Genomic DNA, 24,238 nt, shown 5'->3' with positions numbered 1-24,238 from the left:
CAGCTGGGATGCAAAAAGCCACAGCAGTATGCAACACTGTTTGGAAATAGTTTTATAGACACATTTAATGATGTGCAGCAAAAAGGCAGTACATCATGTTCCTCACTTCCTCTCAGTTTCCCTCTTCAGTGACACAAACCAACTACAGACAGCTTCACTTCTCTCTGATCTCACTCTGGCAACTTTGTAAAAACATTTTGATAGAAATATAACACGGTTTACTCCAGCTGTACATTGTTGAATTAATAAAAAATAAAAAGTTATAATTGTGATAAAATACAGATAAAAACAATACCCTCAAGTAATGATATCACATAACTACTGCAGTAGATAGATTCTTCATTAGACGCCTCTTTTGTACTAAGAATGATAATAAGGAAGGAAGTCATGCTCTGGCTGCAGAGCTGCGTGCAGCTGCTGCTCTCACACTGACCAACAGTTCATTCCGTCTCTGTAAGAAGACTGCTGTTGATTTGAATTATTATTTATATTCTTCATGTTTTATTCGTTTTAATAAACACAGCAGTTGTTACAAGTTCATTCAGTTATACCATCATCTTTTTGATCAGAAGCTGAAGACTACGACAGCCATGTTGTTGGCAGAAGCTGGATGTGTGTTTATGGGTTTCATTCTGTGCTTCTCAGGTAGGAATAATGTTTTTTGCTCGTTATATGACAATATTTAACTGAAAACTGTAAATAATATAGATACAAGTTTTTCAGGAGTGTACGAGTGAAAGTAAGATATAAGACAACAAATGATTCAATGTTAGCTGGCAGGAGCTTTTTTTATGCATTGCAGAATGAAAGTATGATCCTTTACAATCATACTATTATCATTGACTTATTATAGTGAATATGAAGTCATACAAGACTTATGAAAGTGTCCAGATATCTGATGATTTAATCTTCTGTTAAAGGGGTTCAGGGTCGAGTAAACAGCATCTGTGCCTTAAAAGGTTCATCAGTGGATCTGCCCTGTTTGGTTGAACGTCGCACTACAACTATGAAATGGTACAAAGTACAGTGGATTGGATCTACATTTACTCTGAAGAAACTCCCTGCAGATGACAGTCATGTTAAGTACAACATGTCAGAAGAGAGTAACTTTAATCTAACAATCAATGATCTGACAGAGAGTGATGCAATGTCTTACTGCTGCAGCAGCAAAGAGAACGCAGAAGTCCCCAGGATGAGTGAGCAAGGCATAATTGAGCTCCATGTTGCAGGTAAGGTGACTGTCAGTAATCAGTTACTTTAAGTCTGACATAAATATATGAATTCTTACTTTTCTTCACCATCATCTCAGACCTGCAGGTGAAGGTGATTCCCTCCACAGAGGGACACACAGTAACACTGATGTGTAACACCAGCTGTCCTCTGACTGAAAACCCTGCAGCCTACATCTGGTACAAGAACAGAGAGTTTCTCTATGAGGACTGGTCTCCCTGGTACCAACAGCTGGTCAGCAGTGAGGAAGCAGTCAGATACTCCTGTGCTATCAAAGGCTACGAGGATCTCAGAGCCCCTGAAGTCTCAGTGGGTGAGTGACAGCCATTAACTCCTTATCATGTTACCTCTGGCTAAATATGTTAATAAGAAATATTCATGCACTGGATCCTTAAACTATAAAGCTTATGACACACAATGACAAATCAACTAAATTAACTAAAAGCAGACACAATTTCTCTCTTTTTGTCCAGATTCTGTCACATCAGCCTGCTTCAGTGTGACCTATGCTAAAGGGAGAATGTGTTCTTATAAGCAGACATCAGAGGATGAGCCCTGCTCCATCACATATCCAACAGGTTAAGTTTCCTCCAACATTGACAAACCTCCTCCGTCCCTACCTCTAATTCCTTTAAACTGGTATTTTTTAAAAAGAGATAATTATAATTAGAGCTATGTCAAAATAGATCATTACCAGTAACAATTGTGCAAGATACAGTCATGAAACTGTACAGAACAAAACAAACATCTCCACATATGCTTCAGAACAATGTGCAGCTTGTCATGTTTTATCAAGTCATGAATTATTGTCTTTTGTTATGCGATCATATGAACCAATCTTAACTAGCTAGCTGGCTCACATATAGGCAGCAGAGTTAGAGCTATGTTTTTTATAGGTAGCAGCAAAACCCCCTCAAAATGTCTGTGCATGTCGCTGCACACTGTCATGTCTTTGCTTTCGTTTTTTCTAGTTTTTACATTGTTGATGGTATAATAACTACAGTTCATCATGTTCTGTCTTTTAAACTTAACAGGCTGTGAGAGTTTGGTTCATAATTTATTTAATCAACTTATTACAACTGTAATTTATATAATAGACACGGAACAAGTGAATTAATGAAAAACTTATTTCATCATCTCTCAACAGAAGTGCATGTTCAAAAGACTCCTGCAGCTGCAACAGGCCACGTCAGACTGACCTGTGACACCAGCTGTCCTCTGACTGATCCTAAGACTGCCTTTAGAATGTACACGAGCAGTTACTTTGAGGGAGAGTATAAGAAAAAAACGTTTGTAACAGTTCCCATCTCTCTTCCTGAAAGCTTCTCCTGTGCTGTAAAAGGCCTCAAGGATGTACACTCCGCTACAGTCTGTGAGTATGAACCAACTATGGTCTGTTGTAACTTATGGATTGGGACAATTGAGTCATCTGTCTGCAAAAAGCAGGGGTGAAAATCTACATATCAACTTTTTCAAAGAAACTTTTCCATCCATCTCAACTCAAGCAACACTTTCAGTCAATGTTGAGTTTGAAAGAGTGACTGAATTTAAAAGATACAAAAAAGTCACTACGGTAATAACGTATTCTTGATGTTGAATGTGGCTCACATGCAAAAACAACAAGAAAAAGAAATGCAAACCTGCAAACTGGCAATGAGGAAGGAACCAATTTCCTACATTTATCAGGTTTAAGTGAAAAAAAAAAGAAGAAAACTTGCATGTACGTATAAACGTGTATGCAATAATTTTGGTGCAAAAATGTTACAGGGATTGATTGAACCTATCTGTAACATTGGAAAGAAGAAACCAAAAGCCAAAGTAGATTAGAATGTTATCTAGCCCTAAAAAGAGATTATGAATTAGCAAAATATCTCTCTACTGTCAGAGATAGAAAGCAGAGACAGATCTTAACCAAGTACAGGCTCAGTGACCACAAACTGAAAGAAAACAGAACAATGTGGTCACTGCTCGACAGGTGAGGTTGAGACAGAGATGCACTTTCTCCTACAATGTAAAACATTCAATGAAACAAGGAACATTTATTTTAACAAGTTCAACGCTGTAATCTCAGATTTCAAAGAGCTGAATGACATCTCAAAATTAAAAATACTCCTGGGAGAAGGAGACAGGGCATATCTTGCTGCCCAATATGTGTCAACATGCCACAACCTGAGAGACAGTGAGTGACCAACACACACACACACACACACACGCAGGCACTAGCACACACACACTGTATATAGTGTATATATTATTAATGTAAATCAATATTGGTGTTGTGTTTGTGTTCATGTTGTTATCTGTTGTGTTCTGTTCGAGTGTTTGGACAGATGCTTTGGCAACATTGTTGTTAAAACTTTCATGCCAATAAAGCCTCTTTGAATTAAAAATTGAGTTGAAAATTGATTGAGAAAGAGACTGAGTTGACACATACTGCTAACTGATATTTGTCTAGAAGTTCTGTTTTATGACATGCAGCATGATTACACAGTAAAAATGCTTGAGAATTTACTGGTGAATTGTAAATACGTAATCATCTGTTAGATCAAAAAGACTTTGCTCATTTTCTCAAAGGATGATGAAAATTAGCAGCTGCAGGAATCTCACAAAAAAAAAGAAATGTGTAGACTCATACAAAAGTTATACCTCTCAATCATCACTTATGACCCACTAAAAGTGTGCGGCTGTGGTGGTGTCTGTAACTGCAAAGAGCTCGCTCTCTTCCTGTATTGTCTTCTTTTCTCAGTCCTTTGGGCGGTGGTTTGTCGCCCTGAGCTATTAACACCCCACAAGATGTGATGTCGAGACGCTATAAAAAATGTAGCAACCAAATGTAGAAAGACCTGCAGGTCTGTGTCTCTGTATCGATCCAATCAATCTTATATCATTGTTGTTAGACATGAAATAAAGATAAATATTTGAGTAAAAAAGATTTATAAAGGATACAAGTTTGAGACTACCAGGCCTGTATTTTCTAAAATGTAAACACATAGATTTGCTAAATAGTTTTCAAACACGACAAACACGAAAACAAACTTTGTTTTAGCGACGTACCAGCAGACTGCAAAGCTACTACTTTCCTCAGGATGTGAGACTCTTATCCCAATTAAGCCTGAATCCAACCTAGTGACAGACATTAACAGTAATCATACCAATTACAGAAATAGCTCATTTGCTTATGTAGGTCATATAGTGGCATTAGTATTAAATTGAGACTTTTTCATAACTGGTAAAAAGTTTCTTGTAGTACATGTAAAGTAAACTGTCTCTTGTCTTTCATCTATATTTCAGGTGCTGGGGATAACAACTGTTGGAGTGTGAGTTATGTCAGGAGGAGAATCTGTGCTGTTCAAGGCTCCTCAGTGAACATTTCAAGTGAATATTCTCATCCCGACTTCCAGCAGCCCCAGTCTAAATTATGGTATAAAATAATCAGAAGTGGTGATCAGGATACTGAAAGGCTAATTGAGGTTGCAGGTCGTGTTGAGTACCATGAAAACATGAAGAATCATCACATCCTGTTAATTAAAGACCTAAAGAGGGATGACTCAGCAGAGTACATATTCAAGATCCAGACATACGATGTATGGAAACAGTCAGATTCGTCTGGAGTGACGTTGGTTGTCACAGGTAATTGTTTAGATTAAATACATTATTTTTGTATAGTGAATTATTGACTTCCATACTATGTACTGTACAATCAGCAGTCAGCACACTGAAAGGCAGGTTCAATGCTCCTTTCACTCAATTAATTTAATTTATTGATCAAAACAAATGTACTAATTTTGGCTTGAAGCTTTATGGTTTGATTTATAAGACACTAACAAACAATCTACTTTGTTGTTTAGTTAAGAGACCTTGTGAGATAGTCTGTCTCTTTCACATTTGCTGACCAATCAAACCATCTTTCAGCTCTTAAAGTGACGTTCACTCCTTCTGCAGTGGTGACAGAGGGGCAGCGAGTCACACTGACCTGCAGTACCAGCTGTCCTCTGAGCACAAACTACACCTGGATCTTCAACAGTCGACCTCTGACCCTGCCAGAGAACCAAAACAAACACCTGATTATAGACCCAGTCAGCAGTCAGCATGAAGGAAGGTACTCCTGTATGGTCAAAACTGGCAAAAGAACCATTGGCTCAAGTGAAAAAACTCTGACTGTCCAAAATATTAAAGGGAAACAAACATCAGCAGCAGCTGCAGGAGTCTGTGCTGCTCTCCTGGTTTTAATACTTCTCGCTGTCCTCTGGTGGATTAGGTGAGCAACACTGTGCTCTGTTTCTAATCAGTGACACTCACACACTAACATGGCATCACCAATTAATTCTTATATTCTCTTGTGTCACTAACCAGAAAAAAGAGGACGCCCAGCCAATCTCCTCGAAGTGAAACCTCAGACAACTTGGAGCAGGTAAAGAAAATAATTTGAACAATTCTGCTACATTAATAGAAAAACATCACCATCTTGTCTTCTGCTTCTCTTCAGAAAGAATTACTCTTTCATCTGAGCCAGAACAGCAGCTCAAACTTACAAATAATGTTACAATTTCTCTCAATTTCTTATTTCTTAACTAAACACCTTTAGTCCGTTGACACAGAAACATCTACTGCAGTCCATATTAGGCCAATCAGTCTTTTGTAAAACATTAGTTATCTACTCATCCTGTTGTTCATCACAGATATGTTGTTTACTCGCTAACTTTTAAAGCTAGATTTTGAATTTGATTAAAAAACATCTTTTTATGAATCCTCCGAGGTTTCTAGCTTGCTTTATGCATACAGTGTATCATAAAATGATCTCATTTCTCTTGTCTTATAATCAGCCAAACCCTGGTCCCTTGTACGACGATATCTCAGCTCAACCAACAGAGCAGGATGAGCTTCACTACAGCAGAGTCCACTTCCATCAGAAACACACAGATCCTGTCTACAGCACAGTCCAGCCACTTCAGGCCCAAGAACAAGAGCACGTCCCCTATGCTGTTGTCCACTTTAAAACCAACAAAGCCCCTTGAGTGAGCACCTCTTGTTATAACATCGGCTCTCTTGAGAGACACAATGTAAAAATGATGTAGCTTGTTACAGGTTGGGTGGGTTATATGACGTCTTAGAACTAACGAGTAGTATTTTGACTAAATTTGAAGGAAATTACTTTTTAAACACTGAGGTGTTGATATCACATTGACTTCAATGTTGGGATGATCATCAAAAGTAGAATTTAAGGATATTTACGCTCATTGTCACTGAACACATGACTAATCTGATTTTAATGAAAAGTTGAAAAGTATACTTGCTTACTTCAAAGGTGCCCTTCTATTCTAAATGTAATCCTACAAAAAACTGCATCAACTGACCAAACTGCTTTGCTAAGTTGTAACCCACATGAGAGCAATGCATTATTTTCTATTATTTTTTACTTTCAGGCACCATGGCCAGGCAGTGGATCCCCAGACGTTGTACAACACAGCAAACAAAACATAAAGCAAATGAATGTAACAACACACCTGCCTCTGTGATGTACAGAACTTGGATATTGTTCTGTTCATTTTCTCTGCATCGCGTTTGCATTGAGGGACTTCAGTTGAGGAGCTTATCTACACAGGCTTACCGTGAATGAGCAGGCAGACATCCGGCATCTTATCAACATTTCAGGAGCACACTTCAGAGCGATGATGGACACCAGCTGCCTGTTTTAGGAAGTCAAACCAGGATCTGTGAGTTACTCCGATTATCCCATGGTCCAATCTGTTAAACCATATAGCTGTGTTTAACACGAGGAGTGGACACTGGTGCTTTCAAATATTCAGCAACAACTAGGCTATATTTCAAAAAATAGCTTACAATTTCTGTGAGACTTAAGAAAGTTAAAATTCATCATAGTTACATAAAAAAAAGTTGTTACCAGATAAAAGACTAGTCATTATCCTCCACACTACCTGGATAATTCTTACAAGACTCATCCACAATTCAAACATACAGAAAATACAAAAAATTCAAGTAATTGATGTCTTTGAAATTAGCTAGCACTGAAGAGAAAAAGAAAACTTTCTGACATAGCGTTTGCAAAAAACTGTTACAAACATGTCATATTTCACACAGATGAGGCAGTACAGTACGCTAAGCTACAAAGCCAGCCTAGTGTGCAATGTAAGAGCACGAACAAATGTAGTAGTGTAGCTATAGAATAAAATCACAGTGCAAGTACATAATAAGAGCTGGATAAAAGATAAAAGACTGGATAAAGACTGGATGAAAGACAACAAATAAAATAAATAACAACTAATAAAACAGATCAATAGGAATTGTTAAATGTCACTTCACTGCTGAATGAAAAGAAAGCAGACTCAATCAAAAGAATAAAAATCACTTAATATAAAGACAAATCATCAAAGTCAGTTAAATGTAAACGTTAATGCTTTATATTCAGAAAACCCGGTTTTACGTCTACTTGTACATAGCAGACCTGCTACATCCAATATGGCGGCGACGTCGACCAACGGTCCGGCGAGTCAATGCAGCTTGGTTTCGTTATGCTAACACTAGTCAAGCTAGCTAACTATAACTTCAGTAACTCCAGCTCGCATACTTCTTTCACTGAATGAAACTTATTTAAAGTTAATTAAACTTGTGTTACTATCTAATGTTAACACTTAGGTCACTTGTTTGTTACAGAATAAGCTAATAATGAAATACTCACCCAACATAAAATTATGTATGCGATGCAACAGTGTCCATTATGAAGGCGTTGATACCTTTTTTTGCCAATAAATACTTGGTCGTCTTCAACCTGCTAATTTTTCCTTTATCTGTTTTCCATGTCGTTTTAAAGAGCAGCCTTTCAACAACCCTACATGACGGCACAGCAAACTGTTGTCGCGTTTTACCGTTGGTGCCCTAAAATGGCCGCTGGAGGCGTCTGTGATGCCTCTCAAGGGCTTTCAATGCGACGCTAGCTACATTTTTATGACGGTTTAACCCTCCGTGGATCATTTTTTAACAATGTAAATAACAGCTTTATTAATATATTTCCCGTATATTGCAATCTTTCACAAATGTTTTGTTTCTTGTGTAAATGTAAGCCATTTTTACTCCTTTTTACAAAAACAGCATCAAGCTATGAGTTTTAGTTGTCTTACAGTCCCCCTGCTCAATTATTCATCAATAAAGTATATCTCATGACCCAATTATGTGTTTTGACTTTTGGTGAATTGATTAAAGGTTGTATGTTTGAATAAAATTGACTCACCTGTCTCGTGTTTGTGCTCTTAATGGCCACAGCAGTCGGTAATTAACATGTAGTCAGACCGAGCTTGAATTAAAACAAGCAGCGCTGTAAATGCTACGACAAAGAACTCAACACTTCATGGGTTCAAGATTTAGTCCACATTAATATATTTTATTACCATAGCAGTATACACTTCAATAATTGTTCTGAATACAAAAAAAACATAGGAAATGTATTACCTCTAGTTTATGTTGTGCAAGTAGCAGTGAGACTTTTTGTTCCTTGTCCTTCCATTAATTGAAAATTCAAGTTTATTTTCCAGTCCAGTTGTAACAGTGCATGTTAAACATGTGCTCGAGTCACTTTCACATCAGACAAAGAGGATTCAAAAGCGTACACAGTTTGCAAGCAAGTTATCAATGAGTGTTCAATAAGTTAAATGTTGTGTTTGAAGCCAAGACGAATAAATAACTGACAGAGTAAAGGCATGAAAGTGTGTTGTGGAGAAAAAGAAAGGTACACATTTGGGTCCCAGACGCATAAGGCAGGTTCATCATCACCATTATCCGAGCTGTGCTACAGTAGGACTACAGGGTCCTGTTCATGATATGGCCTCATGGGAAATGTCAGTGTATTCAGTGTCTGTAGCTACTTTGGTTAAAAAAAGAAAAAGAGGAACATGAGAAGGTGGGAATGAGGAGGAGTTTTACACATTAGTTTTATCCCAACCGGTCATGCTCTGGACCGTGGGAGGTTGACAGTTAGCTGACATCATCACAGTCGGTCTGTGCCACCTTAAGTTTGATTCGGGTGTGTGACACTTGCTCCTACACTTCCCTTGCATTCACATACCAAAGTAGGAAACACATGATGCTACATAACTTGCCTTTAATAGGCTACGTGAGGTGTCAGTCTTGTTTCACATAATTGCAACTATGTTCTGTCATCTCAGCTGGAAAAAGGATAGTCATTGTTGTCAAATCATCTCAAGGATGTTTGTCTGAAAGGAAGAGCACACCAACACAGACACTACAGTCTTATATCAGACACATGGCTCCCTACTGTTTGTTCCTCGTCCAGTCACTCTTGTGCTTGACACCACTCTTGGGACTGCCCTTTGCTCTCATATTCTCCAACACATCTACTCTCACAGTCCCATCTTCGAGGCCTCTCCTTGTGATTTTCTTGCACCTTCAATTGTCCAGTAGCAGCTTTGCCAGTGACTGGAGGGTTTCCCTCTTCTGATACAAGTACATCTGGGTTTCCCACATCATGTCCACCAGGACTGAGTCACTCACCTCATCCAACAACACCTCCTGAGACAACTGGGGACTCAATCTGCACAAAAGACAATAAACACAGTGATTTGTATCAAGTTTCATAGTACTTCAGAAATAATAAAGTCAAATAAAAGCCCATGTGGCAATCACTTATAACAGGACACAAGAACACGTACCAAATTGTGTTTGAATATAGTGTTAAACATAGCTTGTTCCCAAAGCAATATAAGTAGTTTAAATGAGTAATTAAACTGGATTGGTAAGAATGATTACTGTTAAGGGTTAAATACTTGTTTTGCCATGTGTCATCTTTCTGTTGACTCTCCGTATCTACACAATTAATACTGATAGTAAATAGTTATCATATAAACCGACAGAAGTAATGGTTAAAAAAAAAAAACTATGAAAGTGCGGGCTTCGATAGCTAATTTTGTCCTTTATGTTCGTGTCACGGGGGTGTGCGTGCTTGACAGACAGGTGCCTCAGCCATATCTATCTGGTCTGTGTCATTAAACACAGCACATTGCTGAACATGTCTCTTTAATGGTTCAAAATACCACAGAGGAAGTGTGTAAGAACAAGAGAGATAAACCGAAGTGGGAGAGATGGTGTGAGTCAGAGAAACGGATGAGGGGAACGTTAAAAAAGGGTTACGACAGAGAGCAGAATTAGCTGGAAATGAGAACCAAAGTTCAGTAGAATCATAGTCAGCTGACCTGTGGTAGATGGTGTCAATCATTTCACACCACGCGCTGGCTCTGTCCACTGCACAGCCATCAGAGTCTGTACACTTTACATTCAGAGACATTTGTGTGTCAATTAGACAATTAGAAACAAAAAGACAGTTCCTGAAATGCTACTGTTACTAATTATTACATCCAAAATATCAGAAACATCAAATAAAGCTCCACAAGTTGAAGTGGAAAACAGAACTCTTAGTGGATGAATTAGTATGAAAAACTGTACATTGTGAGTATCACTGATTTAACCAAGGACAAATGTGACCGTGAGCAGGTTGTACTCACGCAGTCCACCAGCATCTTTCCGAGTTCCTTGGCGCTTACGATGCTCTTGGCCAGCTCCAGAGGGTTGGAGGGTCGGAAAACATCCACAGAGCTCACCACCACCTGAGGAGGTTTACCTGGAGACACACAGGAGCACGGTGTGGGAATTCAGAGCGATATACGGCATCTTGGATAAATAGTACTCAAGATACACTGAAGTGGCTTACCTGTACCAAGAGAGACCACTATGCCCAACTTCTTGGTTTGGTTCCCATGGCCCTGAGAGGAAGGAGACAAATAAATAATCTCATCAACAATGATTTAGAAGTCCACAAGCATTAGTGATTGAAAGATGCAGATGTCAGGTTGCCTACCTCTGCTTTTAAGCCTTTATTGTACTGATGGATTTCCGACATGGCGTCTAGCGTTGGGTTATTGGCCAGCAGCCCTCCATCCAGAAAGCGGCCCATTGGTCGGAAGTAGGTGGGTGCAGCGCCGCTTGAGCGGGCAGCCCGCCAAACAAGTTGTTCTGGTGCAAAAACATGGATATTAAATTTTAGAAAAAGGCATGAAACAATGAATCAGATCCTTCGATTCTGGGTGCAGACTTTACGACCAATTCGCAGAGAAAGCTTGTTAGCGCTCACGAACCATTCACATTCATTCATGCTGAAAAGGCCTAAGGGGTGAAATCTGTTTTTTTTTGCTGGCGTGCTATTAAAAGCATGTGTTTTGTATGAAATCACATTCAGAGGCACAGTTCGACATTTTGGGAAATACAATTATTCGCTTTTGTTCTGAGAGCTAGAACACACAGGATGATGAAGCTACAGGTAGCAATCGGCAGTTAGCAGTCGGCTAACTTAACTTAGCATATAAGCTGGAAACAGGGAAAACGTTGGCCTGGCTCAGTCCAAAGGTAACAAAATCCACCTACCAGAACATCTACAGCTAATTAACATGTAGTATATCATTACAGACATGAAAATGGTATCAATTTATCATCAAACTCTACAAGAACGTGAATAAGAATATTTCCCAAATATCAAACTATTCCTCTAAACCTGGAAATATGAGAATTTGTGGAGCATTGCCACTTGATTGTGATTGACAAATGAAAATCCTTGTGAATCTGTTTCTTTTAAATACTTAGAAAAAACAGTTCACCAAAAAAACAAAAGTCAGTCTTGCCCCCATGCCGATAGAAAGGCAAGTTAAGTTTCATAGTCCACGAAACATTTCTGGAGCTTCACAGCAACACTGCGTTGTTGAAACTTCACCCAACTTTCCATCAGCATTGGGGTAGACAGAAAATGACTGAGGTTAAACTGTTTCTTTAAAGTCTCTCACACACACACACACACACCTTCACCTGTCACCTTCCTACGCTTTCTGGGTGGCTCTTCTGTGTATCCTACTATCAACACATCCTCATCCTCCCATCCTGGAACAACAACATGGCTGGCACTCAGTCAACACAGCAGAACTGAGCTTGCTCAGGCATATGACGACACCTATACTCAGATGTAGGCTTGATGATGTTTATATTTCCTGTTGATATTACCCAATCCCAGGATGTTAAGCCACCCAGTGTAGGGTTTGAAAGCTGTTTACTTTGACACCATCCAGTGGTAGTATAAATGCACTGCACTACCCCTCCATCACAACATGAGAGCACCAGTGCAATGAGCCAATAAACATAACTGGCTCCCATTCCTGAAGTACCTTGTGGGATGGTGAGGGGTTTGAATGTGGCAGTGGTGGCATATGGGGGCTCTCTACGGACGGAGGGAAGGTCATAGTTCCTGAAGATGTGCAGCTCGCCTGGATGTCTGTCTGCTAGAACACTGGTCACCATCACCCTGTGCAGAAACAAATAAATGAGTGGAAAGAGAACAGAAAAGAAAGACATTTGACATCTCTTCAAACCTGAAAATAAGTAATTGCAACAAATGAAACAAAAATGTGTTCATTTTTAGAATCTGGCAATGGAGACATTCAACATGAACAGTTACCTGGGGTATCGGACATCTGTCATCTTGGTGTTCTCTCCAAACTCTTTCTTCAGGAAGTCCTCCAGCGGTGCTGATTCGTAAGGTCGTGAACCTCTGAACACTTGCTCCTTCATCCTAAAGTACAGGCAGCGCAGGTACTCCATGGACTTACCTACATTAAAAGAAACATCAATGTTATTTTTAATGCTACATTACTAAAAAACGTCAAAATAAAAGGGTAAACATACACACCATGGATTATAGCGAGGGCCAAAATGCCCCCAGTGCTGGTGCCAGCCACCCAGTCGAAGAGATCTCTGGTGGGCCGACCAGCCTCTCTCTCCAGAGCAATCAACATCTGGATCAACACCAGGCCTTTTATACCTCCACCATCCAGACATAGGAGCCGGTCCATCCTGCAGAGAAGAGGAGATGGTTTACCTGTTTCCAGAACTGCAATTTTCTCAAGTAAAAAATGTGAAAACATTCATTTAAAAAAATACAACTGAGCTGAAGTTTTGAACTCACTTCCTCTCCATTTTGGGGCCATCCACTTCAGACTTGCCTCTGCTCATTGCACTGACTGCAGCCCCCACATACATGATGTCCTCAAACCCTGTCAGCCAATTACAACAGCTATTGGTATGGGACCAACACATGGCATCAAATTCACACATGAGGGATACCAAAAGTAAAAGGCAAGCCACGAAACTTCTACTGCTATCACTATCATGACAATGTGAGCATAGCCACTCTCTGCTACAGTATGTATATAAAAGGGACCAGAGTGATGCTGCCTCTTTGGATCAGTTCTGATGTATCAAATAAACATGAAAAGCTGTGGCTCAAGTTTCACAGAAAACTCAGATCTGTGACTGTCATGATGTCTGCCTTCTCTCAAATATAATAGAAGTAGATGGCACTCGGCTTGTGGTGTTCAAAGTGCCAAAAAAGACATGACCTGGCTACTTAAGATAATCCACAGACCTTGTTATGAGCAGTTTCATTTAAGACCTATTTTTTTCCGTATCACTGAGCAGAAAGAAGAGCGCATCTACTCATGGACAAGAGGTTGGCTAATTAAGACAACAAAGCAAGCTAAGGTTGCAGCTCGGCCGAGGAGAACGCCATTAATGTTTACATCCCATGCTGTCACGAGAACAAGCCTTTCATCCATGAGTACATGCTTCCTTCTGCACAGTGATATGGCAGCTGTGTGAAGTTCGATGGAAAGAAAATAGTTCCCACATGAAACTGCTGACAACAAGGCACAAGCCGAGGGCCAACTAGTTCTATTACATTTGAGAGAATGCATACCTCTCTATGGCTGATATCTCCACAGCTCGGGAACTCACACCCAAACAATCTGGAGGTAAGAGGAAAACTGTCCCTTTAAATTTTTTCCACAGTAGTTAAATATTAAATAGCATGCATAATACCAAAGGGAGACATTTCAATTTGGGCTGTTACAGCACAGTGAAGGGAGGGATGAAGGTCGTCTGGTGGCGTTACCTATGCCTCCAGGCTTGGAGATGGGGGGAGGACTGCCGGGGGAGGGCGGGAGGCACCGCTGGACCCCTACATTACACAGCATGTCCAGCAGTATCTTTCTGTTAGGACCTTTTATGTTACACACACAAGCAGGCAACATGTTAGACATGCACACACAATAATAATAAGTAGAGAGAAAGACAAAGAGAGAGAGCAAGAACATGAGCGAGCTGTTAGCAATTATCATGCATTTTCAAAATCAATGAATGTATCGATAAAGCAAACTCCTTTCCCATCACTTCTGCCTCAGAGCATCAAGTGAGTGGTTTCATTGACATCCATCTCTATGTGCAAACAACAAATATGATTACACCATAATGTTGTTTTTTGAATAGAAACACAAATTCAGGAGTGGCACTGTTCTGATCTGTCAATTTGTCAGTTTTTATTTATATAGCACCAATTCACAAAGGTTATCTCATGACACTTTTTATATAGAGCAGATCAAGAACATACATAATTTACAGAGACCCAGCACTGCCCTTTAACAGGCAGAAACCTCAATCAAAATTAAATCTTTCGTACAATTAATAAATACGTTCAGTCATTGATTTCTCAGCTGCTAGGAACTGCAAAAATATCAGTTATCTCTGGTACAGTCACGCTAACATGCACTAGAGTTAATGTGTCGAGGAAGCAACTCAACTGCTTCTGAATTTCACAACTACAAGGTGATTATATTATACATGTCTTCAGTATCACTGATACTGTGTAAGAGAGTTGTTATTTCACTGGTTGTTTCCAAGTGGAATAATGTTGTCGCCGCTGTCACAAAGACAGTTTCCGCCACCAACCACACAGGATAAAACACGTGTTAATTTATTTATTAGTCTTTAACGGAACATGAAACACGAAGGCAGACAGCAATGATGCCAGGTCACTCAACCTGACTGGATCGTCAGTCAACCTTCATTTTCCTGACAGATTTCGTGCCCAGTAGGCAAAATGGCTTAGTGTAGTTATAGTGAAGTTTAAAGGGAATGAACCTTAATGCCAATGATGTCCTTTTTATATAGCCATTAGATTGTGCAATCAGAATTTTCTTCATTAGTCGTTAAAACAAAAAACTTCTCTATTGCCAGTTTAAGAAATTAAAGGTCAGTTTAAATACTGACAAGGGTGAGAGAACAAAGAGTCTTACTTTTAATGTAGTACTGCCCTCTACTGTTTATGAAGGTGAACATGAGAGTAGTGAGCAGAAGAGACTGAAATAACAACAATTTACTGGCCAGAGTTTTATTTTGAATAATTCTTAATCTGTTTCCTTCCTCTTTGGACTCTTTCTTATTATCTTATTTTACTCAATATGGCAGAATAATCTTGCTTATTGCTCACAGCTTTAAAAGTAGCAGGAGTTGTAAAACAAGATTAAACATATTGACACAAGGCAAAGTTTCTAATTTTGTGACTCCATCATTACATACTCAGCCATTTTCATGCAGCAGCTTTACCGTTTTACAGGCACGTGTTAAGATGTTATTATAACGTTCAAACAGACCAGTTAGGCCATGCAATCTAAGTTCAATCAATCGATCACAATTCCTTATTTCCCTCCTCTCTCTTCCTTTAATTCATCCTCCATTGTACACCTCCTTGCCTCCCTCATTTCATCTCCTCACAGTTTAAAGCTCTCTTTTCCCTCTTCTTCTCTCTCCCTCTCTCTTACCTTTGCTGGTACGAGCAGCGATGAGTCCAGGTGTTTCTCCCAGGTCGTTGTGGATCTCCACATCAGCCCCGAACACAATCAGAGCTTTGATCAAGTCCATGTGGTCCATCTAAAGAACAGAGAGGCACATAAGTGGTGCGGTAATATTTTTTAACATGCACTTTACATTTCAACCGGAAATGACAATAAAGGAAAAATACAACTTTGGATCCTCTTTAAGATGTCATCAATCTGTCACATTCAGCAGGTGTTACAATTTAGCCTTTTCACTTATCCAACAAAATTTGGATGTAGTTACATAAATAGCGTAGATGCAAAAGGAGAAAAAAACATTTCCTGTTGAAACAAGCACATGAACACTCAAACCAACCAAGAAAGACAGATAACATCTTGCAGTGTGAGCATGCTGGCTATTGCAGAGAAGCACATCTGTGAAGTTTATTCTTACACTGTATGTGTGATGCAACCTAATTTCCAAATTGGTTAGGATTTTAAAACCTCTATAATCTTTAAATAAACCATGTATAATCTTTATAACCTTAAAGTGTTTTAAATGCCTGCAAACCAGCTTATAAAAGGTGATTAACTCCTTTCACATTGCCAGTGGATGAGTTTACCTTTTTGTGTGTCATGAACGTGTCGGAAAACAGGGAACAATAGCGGTAACAGCAGATCATATATTTCATCAGACTGTATCTAGAAGACTAGCTTTAAAAAAGTCTTTAATATTACTTTGAATTAGACAAATTATTTTTTCTGGAGCTGATGATGGATGTAGCCAAAAAATGCTTTGATAAAGATGGGCGGAAAAGATGGAAAGTATTTACGCGGGACTGAGTGCTTATTGTACAATTCCCCAGTGAAGACAAATGGCAGATGTTGGTGGGTGTTTGTGGGGTTTTTGCCCAGTGTGAAAGGGGCCTGTGTTGCAACCACATTGCAAAATCATTCCTTGACATTTACCTCCTTTTTATGACCATTTTGATCATCAGTAAGAGATTATTGTTCTCATCAGGAAAATAAGAACAAAGGAGAGATGATATCTTGCACACGGACCTTCATAGCTAAGTGCAGGGCTGTGTTTCCATCCTGGCCCTTCAGGTTGGCATTCGCTCCGTGGGTGAGCAGCACCATGGCCGCCTCAAAACGGCCCCTCTTGGTCAGAATATGGAGCGGGCTCTCTCCGGTCTTACTGAGGTAGTTGACTGCACAGCCGTGTTCCAACAGTATACGACACATCTGGCAAAGAGAGAGGTAATGTTTTTTTAAACATCTGCTTGATATTTCCCCTCAAATGTGAAGCTTGTCTGTTCCTAACATGAATGTTTTGGTTTGGTAGCCCAGAGAATGCACAGCAACATAGTTACAGTTAGTTTTGTAATAATTACTTAAGCTCCAACTCCAAGGTAATAAACTCATTGTAACATCCCGTTCTAATACATCAATTTCTCTGGATGTGTACCACTAAGATTCAAACATGTACTGTACTTCAAACGGCTCATTATGGATATCTAACCACACGAAATGTAATATTCTTCACCTCAGCAGTTTTGGCCCAGTGCAGAGGCGTCCCTCCATACATAGAGTCCTCAGCCTGGAGCTGGCCTGAGTCGGCTTTGAGGATCTCCTCCACACAGCTGACAGTCAAACACAAAATAAAGGACAAATATTTACTATGGATTAACTGAAGTACATCACTTGCATAGAATCTACGCTGTATTATTTTGAGCGGCGACAAATCAAAGAGGCTCTACAATTTGTCTTGGGTTTGCAATTTTTGTACAGATTAATGATGACAATTCAGAGGCACAATATTACTTGAATGAGTTTACTTAATGTAGTTGTCTTAGAGGTACTCCTCAGAATTGTCAATCATTTTCCCTTTCATGTGCTGTCTTATTCCAAGTCAATAAACCCAGATACTGGAGGCATATTGCACAAGAGTACAAGCATTTACTATCTGCAGCCAAAAGTCTTTTTAAAAGAGAGGGACAGCAGCAGGGTAACCAGGGAAACCGTTACTTCAAAACCATATGCTCTTTTGTGTCACTGAAGGCGATACAGACACCTTTCCTCTGTCACAGAAACTGTAGACTCTGCATAATTGAGTCCAGAGAAAACTCTGACAGCATCTGAGATGTTTCAGAGAACCTTCATTGATTGCTCTGAGACAAGGCTTTACTCATGGGGGATGAACTAAATTGAACAGAACTGATAACAGTGACAGAGATCTTTAATTGACTTGTTTGGGGGGAGGGTTTACTTGGAGCAGGTTTGAGAAACTTAACTTTGTAACAATCTGAATTTATATCTTTTGTTGTTTATTGTTTGGAATCTATACATTTGGTGAATATTATTTAAACAGGCCAAACCCTAACCTGCATAAGTCAACAGGATAAAGTAAAATATCTCTCTATCTTTGAAGAATAATTTGAAAATGAAAAGGACAGTTGTCAGGGCATAAAACTAATGGTCTGTTGATCTTTACAAATCCAGATGTGAATTCAAAAATCAAATCAATTTATGACCTTAAAATCACAGAGGGAAGAAACATTGACTTGAACACACTTAGACTGTCCTTGCTTGATTAAAACCAACAGAAACCATTTAAAAAATTTGATGGGCCAGCAGTTCGAACCACACACAGCTGTGGAAGTTTGCAAATCATAATCCTCAATTTTACCCCTACTCACCCCTTCTCACTGTACTTCATGGCACTGTGGATGGCGTAGCCAGCCCCACCAACTACATCACACTTTGCCCCACCCCCCAACAGAGCTTTGACGGACTCGATGCGTCCGAGGCGGCAGGCCACATGAAGCGGCGTCTCCCCGTCGTTGTTCAGCTCATTCACCCCCGAGCACAACCGCAAACACATGACCTGAATGTGGAAAGGAGAAAATGATGGACAGCAGCTTGTTGCTGTGTAGTTTAGAGGACATGACGGGTTAAAAATGTTATGATTCTCGTCCTGAAATAGCCTATCTACCTTGCTCAAACAATTTTTTGAGCACAGAAACACAGTGGTCAAAATTTGATCAGATGGAAATGTAACTGTGACTTCACGTGTCTCACCTGGATGATGGCAGGAGAATCCTGCTTGGCAGCAAAGTGCAAGGGTGTCTCTCCATTGCGGTCTTTGATGTCGGTGCGAGCCTGGCTTTCCTCCAACAGCTCCTTCACACACACTGAGTCGCCACGCTCACATGCCCGGTGCAGCGGCGTTTGACCTGATGCATCCCGAGCATTGATCTGACTGGAGACAGAAAGATGACCAAACAGGTCGTTTTGCAAGTCTTAGCCACTAAAATGAATATTTTGTATACAGCTGGTTTGGATTGACTTCTCTCCGTCCAGACAGCCACTGTTTTCCAATCGTACAGCATGAAGGTGAGCTTGTAGAGACTTCAGAGTTGCTTGAGAGATATAGGAAAACCACTACAGTAGGGTTAGGTGACTATTTCTTCTTCTTTTTAATACAGCTGTTTTCAGGATGTGTTAATGAGGTATTTCTGGTTATGTAAGATGCATAACTGTCATATGAGGATGATGAACAACTTAAATTGTTTAAGTGCCGTACCACCAGACAAGCATGGTGACAAGCATTAATAATAACTATATTAACTATATAAAAATAGCCAGTGAATGCTTTTTAGAAGACACACACATCTTGTATGACTTGTCAACTGAAGACTTTCAGCAAAACTCATGACCAAAAATGTAGCAAATAAATATATGTATGTCCTGAAATGAATGAAAATCAGTTGCGGCAGGGCAAATGGGTAGAGGAAATTGAACTGGAAGGGTTTTAAAGCCCTGTTGTTATGAACTAATGATAAATATTTAATACTATTTATTGCACTGTATGCATTTAGCCAGCAGCTTCATATTGACTGCCTCACAATTAATGCCTCTGTAGAATAGGTTTACACATTATAATCCTCTTTTCATTCAGCTTTATCCTGAAGCGTTTATCTCAGGCCCCTGAGCCAGAAGCTAGGGCTGAAAAGATTAGTCAATTTATCCTTAAGTCGACTGCAGGAACAATGTTGATAATCAATTGTAAGAATCCTTGTCGATATCTTTATATCTTTTGGACTTTTGACGCAGAAATGATAAAATATCATTTTGGACTCAAGGACACTGCCACAAACATGAGAACATTTTCTCAAGCAGAAATGAAAATCAGCACATTTCCTCTTACCTCTGGACATAGTTGTGTTTGAGACAATCTCTCAGGCCCGTCTCCACAGCAATGTGGGCCGAACTCCAGTCCGGGTGGCTGCGGATACAGTCCACAATAGGCTGGGCGGTCTCTGCCTTCAGAGGAAGTGTCTCATAGAAGGGGCGAAGCTTGAGGGCATATTGGGGGAACCAGTTCATTGCATCCTCCTCTGACGCCACCTGAAACAGCCTGGTTAACACAGCGCAATGATTACGTGGCTGGTCACATTTCACAAGAGCCGTAAAGGAATATCTAAATGAAGGCCGAAAACTTTGGGAATGTGGTAACGCTGGTAGCCTTTTCAAAATGTTTGTATTAACATCACATCTAAACTAGAAACTAAACTAAAATAGGCAGCACGGTAACAGAACCGTGATTCATATTCAATTTGCACTGCCTATTTTTGACGGTTTGATCTGAGTTTCTTTCTCTTTCTCTTTCTCTTTCTCCAGAGCCACCCACTCATTTGCTGGCTCTAGAGCTGTTGTTCAGATTGTGCGTACACAGTATATTTGTGGTCATTGTTAAGATGTGAAATTTTACTTCCACATTTTTAGTATAGAAGTTGGATAGAAGGCTGCAGGCAACATGTAGGGAGATAAACATTGTTCAGTGGCATATATTACCCACATTGTAATGATACATATCTGGTTAAAAATCTGTAAAGTGTCCCTTTAATTTCTGCAACCTTTAGATCCGCGATACAAATGCTCTGCAGATTATGTGTTAAAAGTAGCTCTGACAATTCTCTGCGTACAAGTGGTAAATATTTAGTGTAGTTTTAAAAATGCTTGTGATAAGTTTGCTTGGATCATAAAAACCATCTTATCTTCATGGTTTATCAGTACTTTTCATATCTATGACTGAATGACCCGATTCCTTCAAGATAAAGGGCTTTGACGTGGTGAAGTAAGGTGGAAGGCTGGAAGTATTGACCAAATCTGCAGGAGCTCATGGTATCACAAGCTATCTTATAAACATGCTTGTGGTCATTTCAGCTTACATCTGCACATTTCAATCTAGGTCAGTCGCTTGATTATGACACATATCACGCCACCCTCCCTGTCGGCTAATGTGATCAATACTGACCTCAGAGTCATAGTAGGCGTCTCAGGGCACATAAGCAGACAGTCCCATGACTGACACTGGGCGTTTCTGTACAGGACCATCCGTCCCTCCTCTTTCTGCATGACTTTGCCTCCTCCACTGTAGTCTGACAGCGGCACATCCCTGACCCTGTAGGGGTTGGTGAAGAGGGTTGACACAGAGGACACTGTGTCCAACAGCCGGCCCAGGAACTGCATGGTCACCTGAGGCAAAAATAACAAGAGAGCTTAGGGAGGACTCAGACAATCTTCAGCACAGTCTCTAAGATGTCTAACTGATATAAACATGCAAAAGTGTTTAGCCCTGCCCTCTTTGTCAGCCTAGGGGATTACTTTCAACATTAATGAATCATTTATTGCATCCCAAGGACAGGGCTCAAGAGTAGCAACAGGTGTAACACCCCACATGTTACACACTGTGGCTACTGACAAGCTTTATTTTGCTGTTATCAGTGGAGCAACGACCTGCACCGCCCAAAACAACGTTATAGCTAGTTATTCAACGGTTGTTACTAGCTCGGCTACGAAATGAATAACCAACTCGGGTTAGTGGTCCACTCTGCACTTTCTATTACACTGCAAGACCTCCTGCTGACGGAGAAAACCGGGGCTGGTCTTCATTTGAATGATGAACAAGTGGTTTCATTCAGAGCTGCTCACGAGTTCCCAGTTACACAGAGTCAATTTGACGTGATAAGTTACCAACGCTAAAAGCAGAAGCAGCGCACCCTGTCGACAAAAAAAAAATCCCTTTAGCTCATGTTTCGGACAGAAACATCCCAAATATATTAGTCTATGCTACAGCCAAGTGTAGCTAATCGCATTAACTCGTGTAAAAGCAGCCTTTCCGGTGCGTGTCTCTGCTTACCTGCTAGCTCTCCACTGCGGCGGCTGACTCCTGACACCGACATCAACAACCGCCGCACTGCAACCAAACCTGCTCCAAAGCTTGACTGACTGTGACTTGCTCCAATCAGAGCTCGAGAATCGGGAGCGCTCGGTAAAAGGGGGTGGGGCTTAGAACGTAATCAACGCTCGCCCTGGTTTCCATCGCATTGGGAAAGTCCCACCAGCAGAGAGGGGATCTCTGATGGTCCCGTGGCCACAGGCTCAATAAATGTAATGAACCGGAACATTATATTGAAATGTCGTAAACATCAGTCGGTTCAGCAAACTTGAGAGGAGCTGGCTATCCCTGATAATTCAGCGTTTAAAATGAATGAATATGAAAAAGCACTACTCAGAAATCAATTTATTGGGATATGGCTGCATGTATGCATGTGGGTGGATATGCAATCAGAGTCAAATGACATGTTTTGCATTGTTTTTGGGGGACCAAGAATATTCACAAAACACAAAATAAAATGTCAGCTATGTCACAGAATAAACAATCAAGTGAAACACTAACATATCCCAATAGCCCTGACTAACTTTGAGGAGTGTTTATTAACGTATAGGCCTGTATTTCAAATGGCACAAAGAGAAACCACGTACTATACTTGAGTACAATTTTGAGATACTTCTTTTTTAGTCCACTACATTTATTTGACAGCTATAGCAACTGGTTACAGATTCAATGTATTAACACAAAATACAAATCCACTAATGAAACAAGATGTGTTGTAATAGATTAATCTACAGAGCAGCATATCAAGTAGGTGATATTAGCTCCAGCTTAAAGGATTAAGGAGATTAACACAATAATGCATCACTAATTATATAATCGAGTATACAGCAGTTATAGTATATGTTTAATGCTAATACTTTTGATTTAGATTTTAATGATGCCCCTTTTAAAGCACTGTTTAATGTCATGAAATTCCTGCATTATTGTTTGGTGCGTTAATGTTGCTAAAATTACAGTTGTAGGTATAGGCCTGCTCTAAAACTTTGCGAGTACAGAAGCAATATAATTACTTTCAGAAAAGTACAAATATGGCAAATTCATACTTTCCACCACTGATACAGTATGCATGAAGGCCCACATCCGCACTGGTTTATAATCAATGTAGACCAAAGAAAAAGTTATTTCATCCTCTGTATCACTTTCTGCCAGAAAATTATTTTAAGCAAATCATGTCCGTCTTTTCCTGTGTAAATATATGAAGCATATTTTGTAAACTTTCAACTTTTTAAATATCAACTTAAATTTTCATCAAGAAGTGCAGGAAATGGGTAACTGTGAAGATTTTGGAGCTGTCAAAGTGATTTATAAGCCAATATATTTAAGGAACAGAACAAGAAAAGGAAGCTGTCCAGTAGCCTATTGTCTGCATGCTATTTTTGGATTGTCAAGAGCTGAAACTATTTTATCACAGGAGAGAGTCATTTGACTTAACACCAAAGTAGAGTCCTGCCTTGTCTTTTCTTTTCTTTCATTTTAGTCAGATTAGAAGTTGCCCACCAAAACTAATTTGCCATTTCCGTAACTAAGGTTGCCATCTCAGTTGGATTAACCAATTTGTCTGACTCACTCTATAGCTTGTTTTTTCTGGGCGTTTGGGGCACTGACATATTGAAACACAACACACTGAGAACAATACCTCAGCCCTTAATAATTAACATTAGGTTACACCAGCAAGCGTAAAACTTCCTTTCATATTAAATTCTATCAAGACATATACATCAAGCACATTAATAGGACAAACACATTTATATACAACAATGGGATTAAAATATAAATATGATTATTACCGAGCCCCTGGAGTCCCAAAAGCTTAGATTTTGTGCAAAGATTCATATTTTGTGCACACAAGTAATTTCGATATTGTGCTTGAAATGTGTAGATTTTTTTCGTTGCATATTCTATAATTCCCAAATAGCAACAATGATCAAGTCGAAATAATTTGGCCAGTGCAGCCGAAAATGTAGGCTGTTTATCTTCTGTGTGTGTTTGTCTACAGCTCTGCCTAAAGGGCGCATTGGATTTACCCTGGCATTTATAACAACGTGACAGC

General features: G+C 39.7%; 2 protein-coding genes and 1 long non-coding RNA gene across 4 annotated transcripts in view; 1 reads left to right on the top strand and 2 right to left on the bottom strand.

Annotated features, from left to right (window-relative positions):
• LOC311264886 (platelet-derived growth factor subunit A-like) overlaps positions 1-6,921 on the bottom strand; it is a gene marked incomplete at its 5' end in the record, with an annotated part of 50,522 nt that extends 43,601 nt beyond the window's left edge. Inside the window, one exon of the mRNA XM_084366069.1 lies at positions 6,839-6,921. Within this exon, the coding sequence (XP_084222195.1) occupies positions 6,839-6,866 (28 nt within the window). The remainder of the gene's footprint in view (positions 1-6,838) is intronic.
• LOC311264915 lies at positions 5,559-6,794 on the top strand. Its single transcript, XR_014623502.1, has 3 exons — positions 5,559-5,641; positions 6,054-6,245; positions 6,654-6,794. It is a non-coding gene; the product is annotated as an uncharacterized lncRNA (long non-coding RNA).
• Positions 6,922-8,598: 1,677 nt separating the features above from the next.
• pla2g6 (phospholipase A2, group VI (cytosolic, calcium-independent)) lies at positions 8,599-22,239 on the bottom strand. 2 transcript variants are annotated; one of them, XM_084366050.1, is made up of 19 exons: positions 22,150-22,239; positions 21,265-21,485; positions 20,155-20,364; positions 19,026-19,206; positions 18,644-18,831; positions 17,491-17,587; positions 17,007-17,189; positions 15,951-16,059; positions 14,246-14,353; positions 13,262-13,349; positions 12,986-13,149; positions 12,755-12,905; positions 12,465-12,601; positions 12,106-12,183; positions 11,114-11,268; positions 10,967-11,018; positions 10,761-10,876; positions 10,452-10,525; positions 8,599-9,793 (listed from the first exon to the last, which is right to left on the bottom strand). In XM_084366050.1, exons 2-19 carry the CDS (start codon positions 21,477-21,479, stop codon positions 9,649-9,651), a joined length of 2,451 nt encoding a protein of 816 aa, XP_084222176.1. In that variant the 5' UTR covers positions 21,480-21,485; positions 22,150-22,239; the 3' UTR covers positions 8,599-9,648. The 2 variants fall into 2 exon arrangements, with proteins under 2 accessions (XP_084222176.1, XP_084222177.1); XM_084366051.1 differs by lacking the exon at positions 12,106-12,183.
• Between the last annotated feature and the right edge of the window lie 1,999 nt (positions 22,240-24,238).

This window comes from Pagrus pagrus (assembly GCF_965226575.1).
Source record: "Pagrus pagrus genome assembly, chromosome: 2".
Classification (NCBI taxonomy): domain Eukaryota; kingdom Metazoa; phylum Chordata; class Actinopteri; order Spariformes; family Sparidae; genus Pagrus; species Pagrus pagrus.
This window is presented reverse-complemented; position numbering and strand designations above follow the sequence as displayed.